This window comes from Moschus berezovskii, chromosome 16 (assembly GCF_049115385.1).
Source record: "Moschus berezovskii isolate FMDL1 chromosome 16, NW_MosBer_1.0, whole genome shotgun sequence".
In the NCBI taxonomy this organism is placed as follows: Eukaryota; Metazoa; Chordata; class Mammalia; order Artiodactyla; family Moschidae; genus Moschus; species Moschus berezovskii.
This window is the reverse complement of record NC_142475.1, coordinates 18,910,987-18,927,549: the sequence shown is the minus strand read 5'-3', so window position 1 is coordinate 18,927,549 and position 16,563 is coordinate 18,910,987. Positions and strand designations below refer to the sequence as shown.

At 40.7% G+C, this 16,563-nt stretch overlaps 1 protein-coding gene across 5 annotated transcripts in view; it reads right to left on the bottom strand.

Moving 5' to 3' along the window:
• GRHL2 (grainyhead like transcription factor 2) overlaps nucleotides 1–16,563 on the bottom strand; it is a 175,193-nt gene that overhangs the window by 62,052 nt on the left and 96,578 nt on the right. For all 5 annotated transcript variants that reach the window (XM_055432073.2, XM_055432071.2, XM_055432072.2 and 2 more), the window contains exon 8: nucleotides 6,895–6,989. In XM_055432073.2, coding sequence (XP_055288048.1) covers nucleotides 6,895–6,989 — 95 coding nt within the window. The remainder of the gene's footprint in view (nucleotides 1–6,894; nucleotides 6,990–16,563) is intronic.

Sequence of the window (16,563 nt, the reverse complement as noted above, 5' to 3'; positions counted from 1 at the left end):
GATGATGCGTATGTGGGGAGACTACCAAATATGAGACTGTTTTATTCTATTTTGTTAGTAAATGCACCAAAAGCAAACGTGAAAGTGAAAGCCACTCAGTCGTGTCTGACTCTTTGTGAACTCGTGGACTGTGGTCCACCAGGCTCCTCTGTTCATGGGTATCTCCAAGCAAGAATACTGGAGTGGGTAGCTATTCCCTTCTCCAGGGGATCTTCCTGACACAGGGAGTGAACCTCGGTCTCTAGCATTGCAGGCAGATTGGTTACTATCTGAACCATCAGGGAAGCCAAATGTCCAAATAAAAGCTATCTTGGGAAGACACATGGTTTTCTCAAATGATGCTTACATGGCTCAAAGAACATTCATAGCATTTCCTCAGATATTGCCCACTTCAAAGCTGGTCTTGTGCAAATATATATATATTTATATGTATGTATGTTTATATTTGTATATGTAAATTTACATATGCATATATATTTATATATGGGTATGTACATTTGTATATATATATATACATATATTTGCATGAAATGTTCCCTTGGTATATCTAATTTTCTTGAAAAGATCTCTTGTTTTTCCTATTCTGTTGTTTCCCTCTATTTCTTTGCATCGATCGCTGAGGAAGGCTTTCTTATCTCTCCTTGCTATTCTTTGGAACTCTGCATTCAGATGCTTATATCTTTTTCTTTCTCCTTTGCTTTTCGCTTCTCTTCTTTTCACGGCTATTAGTAAAGGCTCCTCAGATAGCCATTTTGCTTTTTTGCATTTCTTTTCTATGGGGATGGTCTTGGTCCCTGTCTCCTGTAAGAAACCTCCGTCCAGAGTTCATCAGGCACTCTATCTATCAGATCTAGTCCCTTAAATCTATTTCTCACTTCCATTGTATAATCATAAGGGATTTGATTGAGGTCATATCTGAATGGTCTAGTGGTTTTCCCTACTTTCTTCAATTTAAGTCTGAATTTGGCAACAAGGAGTTCATGATCTGAGCCACGTTAGCTCCTGGTCTTGTTTTTGCTAACTGTATAGAGCTTCTCCATCTTTGGCTGCAAAGAATATAATTAATCTGATTTCGGCGTTGACCATCTGGTGATGTCCATGTGTAGAGTCTTCTCTTGTGTTGTTGAAAGAGGGTGTTTGCTATGACCAGTGCATTCTCTTGACAAAACTCTATTAGCCTTTGCCCTGCTTCATTCCGTGCTCCAAGGCCAAATTTGCCTGTTACTCCAGGTGTTTCTTGACTTCCTATTTTTGCATTCCAGTCCCCTATAATGAAAAGGACATCTTTTTTGGGTGTTAGTTCTAAAAGGTCTTGTAGGTCTTCATAGAACCGATTAACTTCGGCTTCTTCAGCATTAGTGGTTGGGGCATAGGCTTGGATTACTGTAATATTGAATGGTTTGCCTTGAAAACGAACAGAAATCATTCTGTCGTTTTTAAGATTGCATCCAAGTACTGCATTTCGGACTCTTTTGTTGACCATGATGGCTACTCCATTTCTTCTAAGGGATTCCTGCCCACAGTAGTAGATATAATGGTCATCTGAGTTAAATTCACCCATTCCAGTCCATTTCAGTTCACTGATTCCTAGAATGTCGACGTTCACTCTTGCCATCTCCTGTTTGACCACTTCCAATTTGCCTTGATTCATGGACCTAACATTCCAGGTTCCTATGCAATATTGCTCTTTACAGCATCAGACCTTGCTTCTATCACTGGTCACATCCAGAACCGGGTATTGGTTTTGCTTTGGATCCATCCCTTCATTCTTTCTGGAGTTATTTCTCCACTGATCTCCAGTAGCATACTGGGCACCTACTGACCTGGGGAATTCCTCATTCAATATCCTAACATTTTACCTTTTGATACTGTTCATGGGGTTCTCAAGGCAAGTATACTGAAGTGGTTTGCCATTCCCTTCTCCAGTGGACCATATTCTGTCAGAACGTGGCAAGAATACACAGAAGAACTGTACAAAAAAGATCTTCATGACCAAGATAATCATGATGGCATGATCACTGACCTAAAGCCAGACATCTTGGAATGTTAAGTCAAGTGGGCCTTAGAAAGCATCACTATGAACAAAGCTAGTGGAGGTGATGGAATTCCAGTTGAGCTATTTCAAATCCTAAAAGATGATGCTGTGAAAGTGCTGCACTCAATATGCCAGCAGATTTGGAAAACTCAGCAGTGGCCACAGGACTGGAAAAGGTCAGTCTTCATTCCAATCCCAAAAAAAGGCAATGCCAAAGAATGCTCAAACTACCGCACAATTGCACTCATCTCACATGCTAGTAAAGTCATGCTCAAAATTCTCCAAGCCAGGCTTCAGCAATACGCGAACCGTGAACTTCCAGATGTTCAAGCAGGTTTTAGAAAAGGCAGAGGCACCAGAGATCAAATTGCCAACATCCTCTGGATCATGGAGAAAGCAAGAGTTCCAGAAAGACATCTATTTCTGCTTCATCGACTATGCCAAAGCCTTTGACTGTGTGGATCACAATAAACTGTGGAACATTCTGAAACAGATGGGAATACCAGACCACCTGAACTGCCTCTTGAGAAACCTGTATGCAGGTCAGGAAGCTACAGTCAGAACTGGACATGGAACAACAGACTGGTTCCAAATAGGAAAAGGAGAACGTCAAGGCTGTATATTGTTACCCTGCTTATTTAACTTATATGCAGAGTACATCATGAGGAATGCTGGGCTGGAAGAAGCACAAGCTGGAATCCAGATTGCCGGGAGAAATATCAATAACCTCAGATATGCAGATGACACCACCCTTATGGCAGAAAGTGAAGAGGAACTCAAAAGCCTCTTGATGATAGTGAAAGAGGAGAGTGAAGAACTTGGCTTAAAGGTCAACATTGAGAAAACAAAGACCATGGCATCTGGTCCCATCACTTCATGGGAAATAGATGGGGAAACAGTGGAAACAGTGTCAGACTTTATTTTTTTGGGCTCCAAAATCACTGTAGATGCTGATTGCAGCCATGAAATGAAAAGATGCGTACTCCTTGGAAGGAAAGTTATGACCAACCTAGATAGCATATTAAAAAGCAGAGACATTACTTTGCCAACAAAGGTCCGTCTAGTCAAGGCTATGGTTTTTCCAGTGGTCATGTACGGATGTGAGAATTGGACTGTGAAGAAGGCTGATCGCCGAAGAATTGATGCTTTTGAACTGTGGTGTGGAAGAAGACTCTTGAGAGTCCCTTGGATTGCAAGAGGATCCAACCAGTCCATTCTAAAGGAAATTGATCCTGGGTGTTCATTGGAAGGACTGATGCTAAAGCTGAAACTGCAATACTTTGGCCACGTCATGCGAAGAGTTGACTCACTGGAAAAGACTCTGATGCTGGGAAGGATTGGGGGCGGGAGGAGAAGGGGACGACCGAGAATGAGATGGCTGGATGGCATCACCGACTCTGTGGACATGAGTTTGAGTGAACTCCGGGATTTGGTGATGGACAGGGAGGCCTGGCGTGCTGTGATTCATGGGGTCGCAAAGAGTCAGTCATGACTGAGTGACTGAACTGAACTGAAACATATATTTATATATACATGTATACATATATATGTATATTTATAGATGAATGTATACGTGTTTGTATATATATGTATTTGTATATGTAAATTTATATAAGCATATAATTTTTACCCTTGAAATGGTATTATTCAAATTGTTGGTATATATTTACATTTGGACCCAAGTGATTCTGATTTTTTTTTAATACCTTCAAAGATCAAGATTTACTACCCTGTGTGTGTTCCGAAGGAAGGCACTGCAACTCTCTGTATGGGCACCAGTTCAACCTCTGTGCAACCTGCTGCCAAAGGAACCAGCGGAGGGTGATGGCGTTGCTGACTGCCCCATTCCTCCCTGTGTTAACCTCCCTTGTGTCACTACTTTCCCTAACACTGAAAGCCAATAAAGAGGTAAACTGCATATTCGGTTGCTTGAGAGGGTTGATTCAGGCATGAAAACTCAAATGTATGAGGACCAGGCAAGGGAAGTTCCAGGAGGGAGAAAGGCAGAGAAAGCATTCAAGAGAACAGTTGGTGCCTCACAAGAGCCACTCACAACCTTGCAAACACTTGGGCTAATGTTGCCAGAGTCCAAAATAATCTGGAAACTTGGGTTTAAAAAAAAAAAAATCTGATTATTAAATGTGGGCAAAATATTTTAAAATTTGGAATGAAAGTACTTAAAGTGCATTAAACCCACATACATTTATGTTCTGTGGACCATATGAAGGTGGTCGGTCGCAAATGCGTATCCTCTGGCCACACCAAAACCAAAGCAACGGGTGACATTGAATGGGGCCCCGAGCCTGAAGCCTCCAGTGGATTTCTGTGTGGCCCGTACCAACAGGAACTGCCAATGCAACTGCTCCCGAGAAGAAGTCCACGATATGAAAATTAGAAACAATTCCACCGTGAGAGGGACACCTTTCATGCCTTGCTTTGTTGTTGTTTCATCGCTAACTCATGTCTTTTGGGACCCCATGGACTGTAGCCCGCCAGGCTCCTCTGTCTATGGGATTTCCCAGGCAAGAATACTGGAGTGGGTTACCATTTCCTTCTCCAGGGCATCTTCCAAACGAGGGATCAAACCCACTGTCTCCTGCCTCTCCTGTATTGGCAGGTGGATTCTTTACCACTGAACCACCTGCGAAGCCCTTTATATGCCTTGCTTTGTTGAAAACTTTCCCCCAGTTGTGTAATTGTGGGGTTATTTTTGCAGCCTGCTTATTATAAAATCAGTTATATTTAAAGAAAAACCTCATGTCCTGCAGCCTGGGAAAAAAAAAATCTTCTCAGCCTACCTAATGAAATAAATTTAACTTTTAAGGTTTTTCTTTAAAAGTTCTTCTAGTAGTTCAGCAAAATTCTTTGAAACTATTTCTATCACTTATCCAGACTGTACACGATTACAACTATCAAATAATAGCTACTAAAAATATGTATTAAAGAAACAAGTTGTGCTACAACAAGCAACTACTGCCATTTGTCAAAGCATATGTGAGCCTGGAACAATACACATGTACAAACACACATATTTAAACAAGATAAGTGAGCCCTGCCTATGGGAAATGAAAGAAGAGTCAACTCAACCCCAAATTAACTATCTCGTTGGTTGACCAGAGAGCCACCATCATTCAAGATGTCCCTTCTGGTTTCAGCATTTTCTTTAAAAGGTTCTACTGACTGGTGATAGTTAATACATTCACATTCTAGCAACTTATTATCAGATTCCATGAAAAGGAAAATGAGGGGTGCAGTTTCAGCTCGCTTTACCTGGACAAGGTATTCCAAAGGTAGGATCCCATTGTCTTCACAATGCATGGCTGTTCTTGGACCTGCCTCTCACTCCTCACACACTGCTAGCCCCCACCTCCCTCGGAGGCTGAGTTTTCACACATCAAACTCCCCAAGCACATGCTTGGTACAGCAGAGACAATTGGAAAAGTTGTTCTGTTTTTGCTTTGTGTGAGGGAACTGAAGCCCAGAGGGGTCAGATGACTTGCCAAGGATTCCAACTCCGGGCCCTGACACCACTGCACAGGCTGCCTCTCCCTTACCCAGCCCAGTAATCTAGCCTCCGGGAGAAGTGAAGGGTGATGAGGAGAAAGCCCGGGGCTCGGGTGAGAAGCAGGAGCGGAGGAAAGCCTTGAGAAAAAGCTCTTCCTGCCCTTCTGTGCGGTCCCTGAGTTCCCAATGCATAGCAAGGCCTCTCTTCTTCCCTCCAATGCGCTGAGCCCCCGGAACGTTCCCTTGGCCGCTCCGGAGCTCTGTTTCTGCTTGCCCATTTAGGTCACCTTTCTTGGGCCTAACGCCAGTTTCATTTGTTTTATCCCTGAGTGAAATGAGACACTGAGCAATTCATCTTCATCTGTAAATCATGCCCACGAACTCCCATCCAGTTTCCTTTCTCACCCAGCCTTCCCCTGCTCGCAGACAATGAAGCATTGAAAGCGGTTGTTTACGTTGACCTTTTCATTAATTCGAAGACAAAGTCTTCTAACAGCCCGCCTAGATGGTACGTAACCAAAGCAGAAAACAAGCTTAGGGTTCATCTGAAACCTTCCCTTTGGTGCAAAATGAAGCTCGAGAATCAGAAGGTACAGAACCCAGGATGAAAAGTGGGCAGTCACAAAGTTCAGTTTCCATACACTCAGAGACTGGTGGCTGGAAAGTAAGTCTGAGTATCCGCAAGTCTTGCTTTTTTTTAACCCAAATCCATGCAACGGTGGATGTCTATCCTCAGGATGCACCTGGCCAGAGATTTTTACCTTTGTCCTTCTTAACTGTGCTGGCACCAGAGAGAAATAAGACAAGCCTAAGGTCAACAGGGAAGAAATGGCTCAAGGTCACAGTGGAGGCTTTTTCTCAGGGAGTGAAGTTCAGAGACCTGCAGTCCTGCTCCCTCCCTTGACCAGGTAAAGCCTTGTCCAGCTGCTTACCTGTGCAGAGGCTGTGAACGCCATCCTGCCTCTGAAGAAGGAGGCAGTTGCAGAGGTGTTTGGGGAAACTTCAGTACAGGGAGAAAAGACTTTTTTAAGCCCGGTCCTGTCAGCCCCAAGTGATAAAATGGAGCTTGGGGGCCTGGAGGAATTGGGAGGGACAAGGGGCCTGGCCCTTTCAGCAGGAGGCCCCAGAGAAACAGGTACACCTCTTTGCATGTCAAAAGGCAAATGATTTAGCTTCTCAGTAACTGAATTTGTGTGACTTCTAGAGAAACCCAATAGGTTCATTTCCCGTTCTTCTGGCTCAAGTTAACAGATCTTTCTTTACTCACAGAGGCTTCTGTCAAAGAACCCACTGCAGAGAAAGGCTGCGGTATTTAAAAGGCATGGCCAGTGAATCAGTGCTACTTTCTCACTCACTTTTGCTTCTTCATTCACGTCCCAGGTGAAGGAAACAGCATTATAGGCAATCTCTTCGATGTTGCCAATCGTATTAAAGCTCTCCTTGTAATCAGCTGTGACATGAAAAAAAAAAAAAATTTAGAGTCAGTGTTACTGGTGACATGTATTGAACTATCATTTTCCAATGGGGAAACTGCAACTTTGCATTTGGCTGACTATCGCCATGGCAACAGTTAAGGATTTATGCTTATGGATAACCTTTTACTACTATTTACTTTATAAGAATGTGAGCCCATTCCTCTATTAAAAGAGTAAATCTAGGAGTAGCAGTGTTCCTAAATGATTTGTTCATTAGTTTCATTTTTCACTAGGTTTATAAATTTCATCCCCCTGAGTCCCTTGTCACCTACCCACTCCCTCTCCTACTCTCTTTTCTGCCACTTTATTTTGCCAGCGATGCCAGACTATTTCATAGGGATCATTTTGTAGGACAGTATAATCTATCAGCCAGGCAGTGTCTTCAGGGCTTCAGTAAAGAAATCCAGGAGAGTGCAGAAATTTTTAATTTTTTTACTTCCTTTTGGATTTCGGTACAGAGAATTGAGTCAATCTGATTCAGTTCATTACCATCCACCTGTCAACATAAGGCCCTCTCATTTATTTATGTGATGTTTATTTATTCCTTTTTATCTCCTCTATCCCCCTGATCCCGCAATAGCTATTGACATGTTTGCTCTATATCCTTATGAAATAAGTTGGGTCGATTTGCCTGTGTACATAGCTTTCATTTTCACAAACTGTACCATGCTATGGTTGCCAGATTTAGCAAATATTTGGACCATACTCTAAAGCAGTATTTGTTGTTTGTCCGAAATTCAAATTTAACTCTCTATTTTATCTGGCAACCCTCGCTATGGACCTTTTCAGATGTAACCACTTTACTGGTTGCATGCCTAATCCTGGCTATGGCTGCACAGAATTCCGTGGTGACCATCAACCACGATTTACTTATCCCCTCTCCCCAAAGATGGAGCCATCAGTAGTCTCCAGCTCTCTGGTACCACAGACAATACTGTGATAAAAATCCTTGGTCTTCTATCTGCACTGTCACTGCCTTACTTGGTCTTCAGGGGTAGACATGATAGTCTTACTCTCAATCCTCACTACTACTTCCTGAGGCTTTAGCTTATGGTCACCATCTGGATTTTCCCTCTACTCTTGGCCTGCTTGCATATGACAACCTAACTTCACTCCATCTCTTGTGTACGAAATAAACACTGACCACATCTTGCTTGGCTGGCATCATGGTAAGGCCCATCTGCTTTTCCTTGAGGTCTGTTTCATTCACAGCTTGATCACCTAATCATGTATGTTCTTTTTATCTAAATTTCTATAATTATTTTCTAAAATGAAAACTCTAAATATGTGCTTTTGATAATTTTTTAAGCCTATAACATACACCATGACCTACAATATCCTTCACAATTAGGCCCTGCATACTTCTCTATGCTCATACTCCAGCCCCACAGTGGGGATCAGAGGAAGGTACAATGCTGACAGTACTGGAGTCTTCTTTGTTTATAAAATCTTTTCGAATATTTTTCTAAGTTAGGAGTGAGTTATGACGACTGACTTGCAGGGTATATAAAGCATTCATTGTCTACAATATCTGACATGTTTCTAGTCAAATGGTCATTTCCTCACGCTGTGTCCTAAATGGCCCTGTGACTCCAGGGTCAGTGGTTTCTTGAGGTTTCAGCAAGTTCTTTACATGAATGCTGTAAATTTTTGACGTCTGCTTTCCTAAAATTCATATATCTGATCATTTTAGCCATTTTCTCCTCATTTATCACAAAATCTAAATTCATGTGATCATTTGCCAAAATTTTACTTACTTTTTCTTATTCATACAACACACTTTGTGTGAATTAGACTGAGAGAAGTAGGACTCCTATTTTTCTATCCATAGTATAAGTAATAATAAAACAAAGCCCATAATACTAATGAGCTCATAATAATCCATAATAAAACAAAGTCAGTTTGATTTTGTGTTTAAAAGAAAAAAATTCTTATTATTACTGGGACTTGGATTGATGGTTAACTGCAAAAAAAACCTACCTCGATGTGCTCTCAGAATGGCCTTGGACGCATTTCCTGTAAAGGGTAATGTCGGTCTAGACCCTGACCAGAATTCTAGTTCCCTTCTTTCTCACCAAATTTCTACTTTGGGGGCCAATTCAGTGGGTACAAAGTGGTATCTCAATAACATTACAATTGCATTTCTTCCATCACCGATGAGTTCAAGCATCTCTTCATATCCAGGATAGCCAAGCAGGTGTCTCCTTATATAAACTGCCCACTCATGCCCTTTGTCCATAATTTTACTCATTTCTCCAGGGAAACTTGAAGGCAAGACTATGGATCTTTACACTTTAAATAAAGCACACACATTTTAACATAGATGCTTGTGTGATCACCATAGGAAAGTCACAGACCATGAACAAGTAAGAAAAACATTGAAAAGCAGGCACAATTTACTCACCCACTACAAGCACATGTGTGTAGCCTTCGTTTTTCCTACCTTAGTCTCTCTCTGTCTCCCTTTCTCCAAAATATGTAAATATTTTATACATGTTTTAACAATTATTTTTAATTTGCTTCTTTTCCCCTGTAATACATCTCCAGCATCTTCTCACGTCACTAAATAAAATTGTGTAAAAAAGTCTTAATGTCTAAGTACTATTATATTGGATAAGATAAAATGCTATAAATTTTATTTTGCTCTTATTGGTCCTGTAAATGATGTCTAATACTTTGCTGCCTTAAATAGCACTTCATCTAATTATCTTTATGGCAAAATGGCCATATATACTTCACTTTTTCATTAATATATATTCTCAGAAGTAAAATTAATAGGTCAAAGACAAAATATTTTCAAGGCTTTTATTTTGTCAAATTGCTCCTGGAAAGGTTAAAACAGTTTATATTCACAATAACTATGACTTCCTGTTTCCTCAAACTGTCTCTTTCCAAGTTGGTATGCAAAGCAGCTTACATTATTTTATTTGCAGTTCCTTGATTGCTAAAGAATAGAACAGTCTTCCATTTGGCTTCTGGTTCTTTGTGTTTCTTTATATCCTTTCCCTTTGTTTTTAAAATTTATTCATTTATTGTAACAGTTTATTATTCTGTTTTTTGCTCATTTTTCTCTAAGGGAATCCAACTTTTCTTGATTTAAAGTAAATATTTAAAGTTAAGAGATAAAACAGAAAGCAAAGGAAAATCATTTTATATCCTAAAATTTTAGAAGTCTTCATCTGTATTTCAGATGATTTTAAATCATCTGATTTTGAATCATGCAACCCTGTGTTTTCAGCAGGCCAACTTCTTAAATTTTGAAATGAGAAAAGATCACTGAACTTAAACAAATTGAGTTCCCTGATTCTTCATGCTATCTGTTTTAAAAAATAGTCTTACAATTTTGTTCTGAAATTTTAATAAGCATTTAAAAAATCATCAATCAATCAATCATAAATTTAAAAAACAAATACCATATCTAGCAATCAAGTGAACTAAAAGTGGCTTGGTCAAACACTTATTCTAGATCTTACAAGTTTTTCTTTTTCCATACCTTCTCTACCTGAAAAATTTCTCCCCTAAAAAATGTGTTAGCTTAGAAAAGTAAAGAATTTTAAAAACAAACGCAATACAAATACAAATAAAATGCTTTCTGGGTCCCCTAGTTTTGCACAGGGGATATGTCATTTTCTCTCCATCATGTTCCCTGTTGTTGGCATTGCTGTGGAGTCACTAAGTCCTGTCCAACTCTTCTGCAACCCCATGGCCCACCAGGCTCCTCTGTCGATGGGATTCTCCAGGTAAGAAAACTGAAGTGGGTTGCCATTTCTTTCTCCAGGAAATCTTCCCCACCCAGGAGTCAAACTTGAGTCTCCTGCACTGCAGGTGAAATCTTTACCACTGAACTGCCTGGGAATCCAATTTCCCTTACTCAGTACATTGAATAAATATTTGCTGTGTGTTTCCCATATACCAGGCAGTTCCCTATATACCTTGAGATCAGCAGAAAACAAGATGAGGTCCCTGATCTCATGGTGCTTACAGTTCAGAAGGAGACAGAATATAATTAAGTAGACGAATAAATAAACAACACAATTTTGTTTAATATGCTTCAAGAAAAGGAGGGGGTGGCTTCCTTGGTGGCTCAGCTAGTAAAGATTCCATCTGCAATGTGGGAGACCTGGGTTTGATCCCTGGATTGGGAAGATCCCCTGGACTGAGAAGGGAATGGCTACCCATTCCAGTATTCTGACCTGGAGAATTCCATGGACTACAGTCCATGGGGTGGCAAAGAGTCGGACATGACTGAGTGACTTTCACTTTCACTTTATGCCAAAAACAAGACTGGCAAGGCTACTTTTTACTAGGTGGTTATATTATTTACTCATTTCCTTCATACCACACATCAATATTTTGTTTATTTATCACCATCATTTCTCATTAACTATATATGTATATAAAGGCAAGGAACTTGTCATTAATACTGCTGCCTTCTCCGTGTTTGACATTATTCAGATAAGATTCATTCCATAAATTTTTTGAGTAAAAAATGAATAATGGTTCCATGAATAGTCTAACAAAAAACAAAACTGCGACACTAGCGTCACACACTCCCGTTTGACCTTATACAAGAAATGCCTGTTCTTCTTGACTCCCACTGTTGTTAGTCTCTGAGCCATTCACCTATAGATGGCAAAACAGCCCTGCTACCACATGGTGACTGTCAAAGTTTTCTCCATGACTTACACACACTGATGCTGCTTTGTCCACATGGACATAAGTCCAATAAACAGAACGCTAACAGATGTGTCTCCTGTTTCTAAAAACCATCTTAACGTCCTCTGATGAATGTTGCTGGCTTACGGGTTCATGATCCTTGGTGTAGGAATAAAACCTCAGCAACCTGTTGTTAGGGGGGCTTCCCAGGTGGCTCAGTGGTAAAGAATCCGCCTGCCAGTACAGGAGATGCAGGTTCAATCCCTGGGTCAGGAAGATCCCCTGGAGAAGGAAATGGCAACCCACTCCAGTATTCTTGCCTGGCAAATCCCATGGACAGAGCAGCCTGGCAGGCTACAGTCCATGGGGTCACAAAGAGTCAGACACAACTTAGTAACTAAACAGCAACAAACCTGTTGTTACGTCTTCCTGAATTTATTTCCTCAAGAAAGTTTCCCGAACCTAAATTTTGTAAATGCTAGTAGCTGCAAACAGTAAAAGGGAGTATCAAGAGCTGGTGTCATGAGTTTATATTTCTAGAGCTGCCATAACAAATACCACATACTTGGAAGTTTAAAACCACAGAAACATATTCTCTCATAGTTCTGGGGCCAGACGTTCCAGGTGAAGGTGTTGGCAGGGTTGGTACCTTCTGAAGGTTCCTAGCTCTCCTGGCTTCTGGTGGTTGCTGGCAGTGCTTGGCATCCCTGGACTTGCAGACCCAGCATTCTAACCTGCCTCTGTATGCATGTGGTGTTCTCTTCTGTGTTTCTGTGTCTCTTCCCCATTTTTCTTCTCTTCTAAGATTTGTCATTGGATTTAAGGCCCACCATAATCCAGGATGATCTCATCTAGAGATACTTATTATATCTGCAAAGACCCTTTTCCCCAACAAGGTCATATTTACAGGATCTAGTACTTAGGATATGAACATATAATTTTTGAGAGAGTTATCATCAACCCCTGTATCTGAGATTCCCTCCTATGATTGGAAGTCCTATGATTTGAATGCATGGCTTGTTCTTGTATGAGAGCCACTGTAACTAAAAAGTCATCACACGTTCTTTTAAAGCATTTCATGGTGAACATATAGGTATATCTCAGAGATTTTGTGGGGTTTGGCTCCAGAGAGCCTCAATAGAGCAAATACTGAAATAAAGGGAATCACACCAATATTCTGGTTTCCTAGTGTATATAAAAATTACATTTACTCTGTAGTCTATTATGTACACAATAGCATTATGTCTAAAAAACAATGTACATACCTTAATTCAAAAAGCTTTATTGCTAAAAATGCTAACCATCATCTGGTCCTTTGGTGAGTCACAATCATTTTTTTTACTTTTTTTAAAATCTTTTTTGCAGGTGGAGGGTCTTGCCCGGAGTTGATGGCTGCTGACTGATTAGAGTGGTGGTTGATGAAGGGTGGGGTGATTGTGGCAATTTCTTAAAATGAGACAATTCCTTAAAATGAGCCAAACTGATTGTTTTTCAAGAATGATTTCTCTGTAGCATGCAATGCTGTGCTGCAGAGCACAATACTCCTGTGCCATTTTACCCACAATAGAATTTCTTCCAAGACTGGAGTCAATCTTCTCAAACCCTCCTGCTGCTTTATCAACTGAGTTTTTCAGTTCAGTTCAGTCGCTCAGTCGTGTCCGACTCTCCGCGACCCCATGAATCACAGCACGTCAGGCCTCCATGTCCATCACCAACTCCCGGAGTTCACTCAAACTCATGTCCACAGAGTCGGTGATGCCATCCAGCCATCTCATTCTCTGTCATCCCCTTCTCCTCCCGCCCCCAACCTTTCCCAGCATCAGAGTCTTTTCCAGTGAATCAACTCGTTGCATGAGGTGGCCAAAGTACTGCAGTTTCAGCCTTAGCATCAGTCCTACCAATGAACACCCAGGATTGATCTCTTTTAGAATGGACTGGTTGGATCTCCTTGCAGTCCAAGGGACTCTCAGGAGTCTTCTCTAACACCACAGTTCAAGAGCATCAATTCTTCGGTGATTAGTCTAAATCTTTGTTATCATTTCAACAGTCTTCACAACATCGTAACCAGGAGCAGATTCCATGTCAAGAAACCACATACTTTGCTCATCCATAAGAAGCAACTACACATTCATGAAAGTTTTACCATGAGATTGCAGCAACTTGGTCACATCTTCAGGCTCCACTTCTAGTTCTCTTGCAGTTTTCACCACATCTGCAGTTACTTCCTCCACTGAATCTTGAACCCCTCAAAGTATCCCATGAAGCCTGGAATTAGCGTCTTCCCAACTCGTGTTAATGCTGATATTTTGACCTCTTTCCACGAACCACATTCTTAAAGCATCTAGAACGGTGAATCCTTTCCCGAAGGGCATCAATCTTGCCCAGATTCATCAAAGGAATCACTATCTAAGGCAGCTATTGCCTTAAAAATGTATTTATTAAATAATAAGATTGGAAAGTTGAAACTACTCTTTGATCCATGGACTACAGAATGGATATTGTGTTAGTAGGCATGAAAATAACAATAATCTTGTGGCATCTCTCAATCTTTGCTCCCAGGTGACCAGATGCATCGTCAATGGACAATAATATTTTGAAAGGAGTCTTTTTTTCTGAAAAGTAGGTTCCAACAGTGGACTTAAAATACTCAATAAACCATGTTGTAAACACATGTGCTGTCATCCAGGCTTCGTTGTTGCATTTATAGCTATGCAAGTCCTAGATGGCATTTTCTTTTGATCTACATTGATAATTGGGGGCTTCCCTAATAGCTCAGTTAGTAAAGAATCCACCTGCAATGCAGGAGACCCCGGTTCAATTCCTGGATTGGGAAGATCTGCTGGAGAAGGGATAGGCTACTCACTCTAGTATTCTTGGGCTTCCCTTGTGGCTCAGCTGGTAAAGAATCCGCCTCCAATGCGGGAGACCTGGGTTTGATCCCTGGGTTGGGAAGATCCCCTGGAGAAGGGAAAGGCTACCCACTCCAGTATTCTGGCCTGGAGAATTCCATGGACTGTAAAGTCCATGAGGTCGCAAAGAGTCAAACACGACTGAGCCACTTTCATTTAGTGTAGCCAGCTTCATGAATTATCTTAGCTACATCTTCTGGCTAACTTGCTGCAGCTTCTACATCAGCACTGGCTGCTTCACCTTGCAATTTTATGTTAATGAGATGACACCTTTTCTTAAACCTCATACACTGACTTCTGCTAGCTTCAAACTCTTACTCCCTAGCTTTCTCACCCCTCTCAGCTGTCATAGAATGGAAGAGAGTCAGGGCTTTGCTCTGGATTGGGTTTTGGCTTACAGAAATGTCATGGCTGTTTTGATTTTCTACCCAGAGCAGTAAAACCTTCTCCATGTCAGCAATAGGCTCTTTTGTTTTCTTATCATTTGTGTGTTCACTGGATTAGCGCTTTTAATTTCCGTCAAGAACTTTTCCTTTGCATTCACAACCTGGCTAACTGCTTGGAGCAAGAGACCTAGCTTTTGGCCTATCTTGGCTTTTGACATGCTTTCCTCACTAAGCTTAACGATTTCTAGCTGTTGATTTAAAGTGAGAGATGTGATTCTCTTGGTAAATGTCACACTGCACTTGAAAATGTGTGGGTTATTTTCAAATATCTTTGATAATTTGTTTCTAGCATAATTATCTTTTGATAGTTCTAACACAGTGATAAGAGAACAGACTCTGTATGCTTTCAATACCTTTAAACCATGAAATTTTTCCACCCTGTTTTATGTCCCTGGATGTGTTCCAGTGTCTCCTAGTTTATAGTCTATGAGAACTTGGATAGCTGTATATCCTTCTGTTGTGTGAAAATTGTGTAAGTCTTAACTATGTTGACTTGGTTCACGGTGCTTTTCAGGTCTACTATATCCTCCTACTTTTCTGTGTATTCATTCTACTAATTTTTGAGAGTTTGATACTGAAACTCCAACTAAAATTTTAATTTACTACTTAATTATAATATATAGTGGAACTATACTTTTGTATTTTCTGTAAATGTATTATCATACTTTCATAGCTTAAAAAATAAAAAAGAGAGAATTTTGAAAAAAGAAAGTGAAAGAGGTAAGACTTGTCCTTTCACTTGAACACTTAGAGACCATTGTTGGGGTTATTAATTGGCCTAATTTAAATATTGTGTCTCCAGGCACAGGAGGGCCTGAGGAGAGGGAGATATGGGGGAATGGCTTGTTGGTGGAGAAATCATAACACATACATTTATCAATTAAGCTTGCCATCGTATGTGGATGTGGTTTGTGATGTCCTGACTCACTGGAAAAGACTCTGATGCTGGGAAGGATTGGGGGTGGGAGGAGAACGGGACGACAGAGAATGAGATGGCTGGATGGCATCACCGACTCTGTGGACATGAGTTTGAGTGAACTCTGGGAGTTGGTGATGGACAGGGAGGCCTGGAGTGCTGTGGTTCATGGGGTCGCGGAGAGTCGGACACGACTGAGCGACTGAACTGAACTGAACTGAAAACAGTTACAATAGCAACATCAAAGATCACTGATACAGACCATCATATCAAAGACAACAATAATGAAGAAGTTTGAAATATGGAGAAAATTACCAAAAAGTGACACAGGCAGATGCTGTTGGAAAAATGGTGCCAACAGACTTGTTCCATGCAGGGTTGCCACAAACATCCAATTTTTAAAAAAGCATTATCTGTAAAACACCATAAACTGAAGCCCAGTAAAACACTTTGTATTACATTTTGAATGGACTTTCTTTCCTAAAAAAAATGAGGCAACACACAAGCTACATGTTTTGTACACTTGCTTGTAAATATCTATAGAATATAAACATCTACTTGATGAGCATGGAGATATAAATAGAAATATGGCTTAGATGTTTCCCAAAACTGGCATGATAGA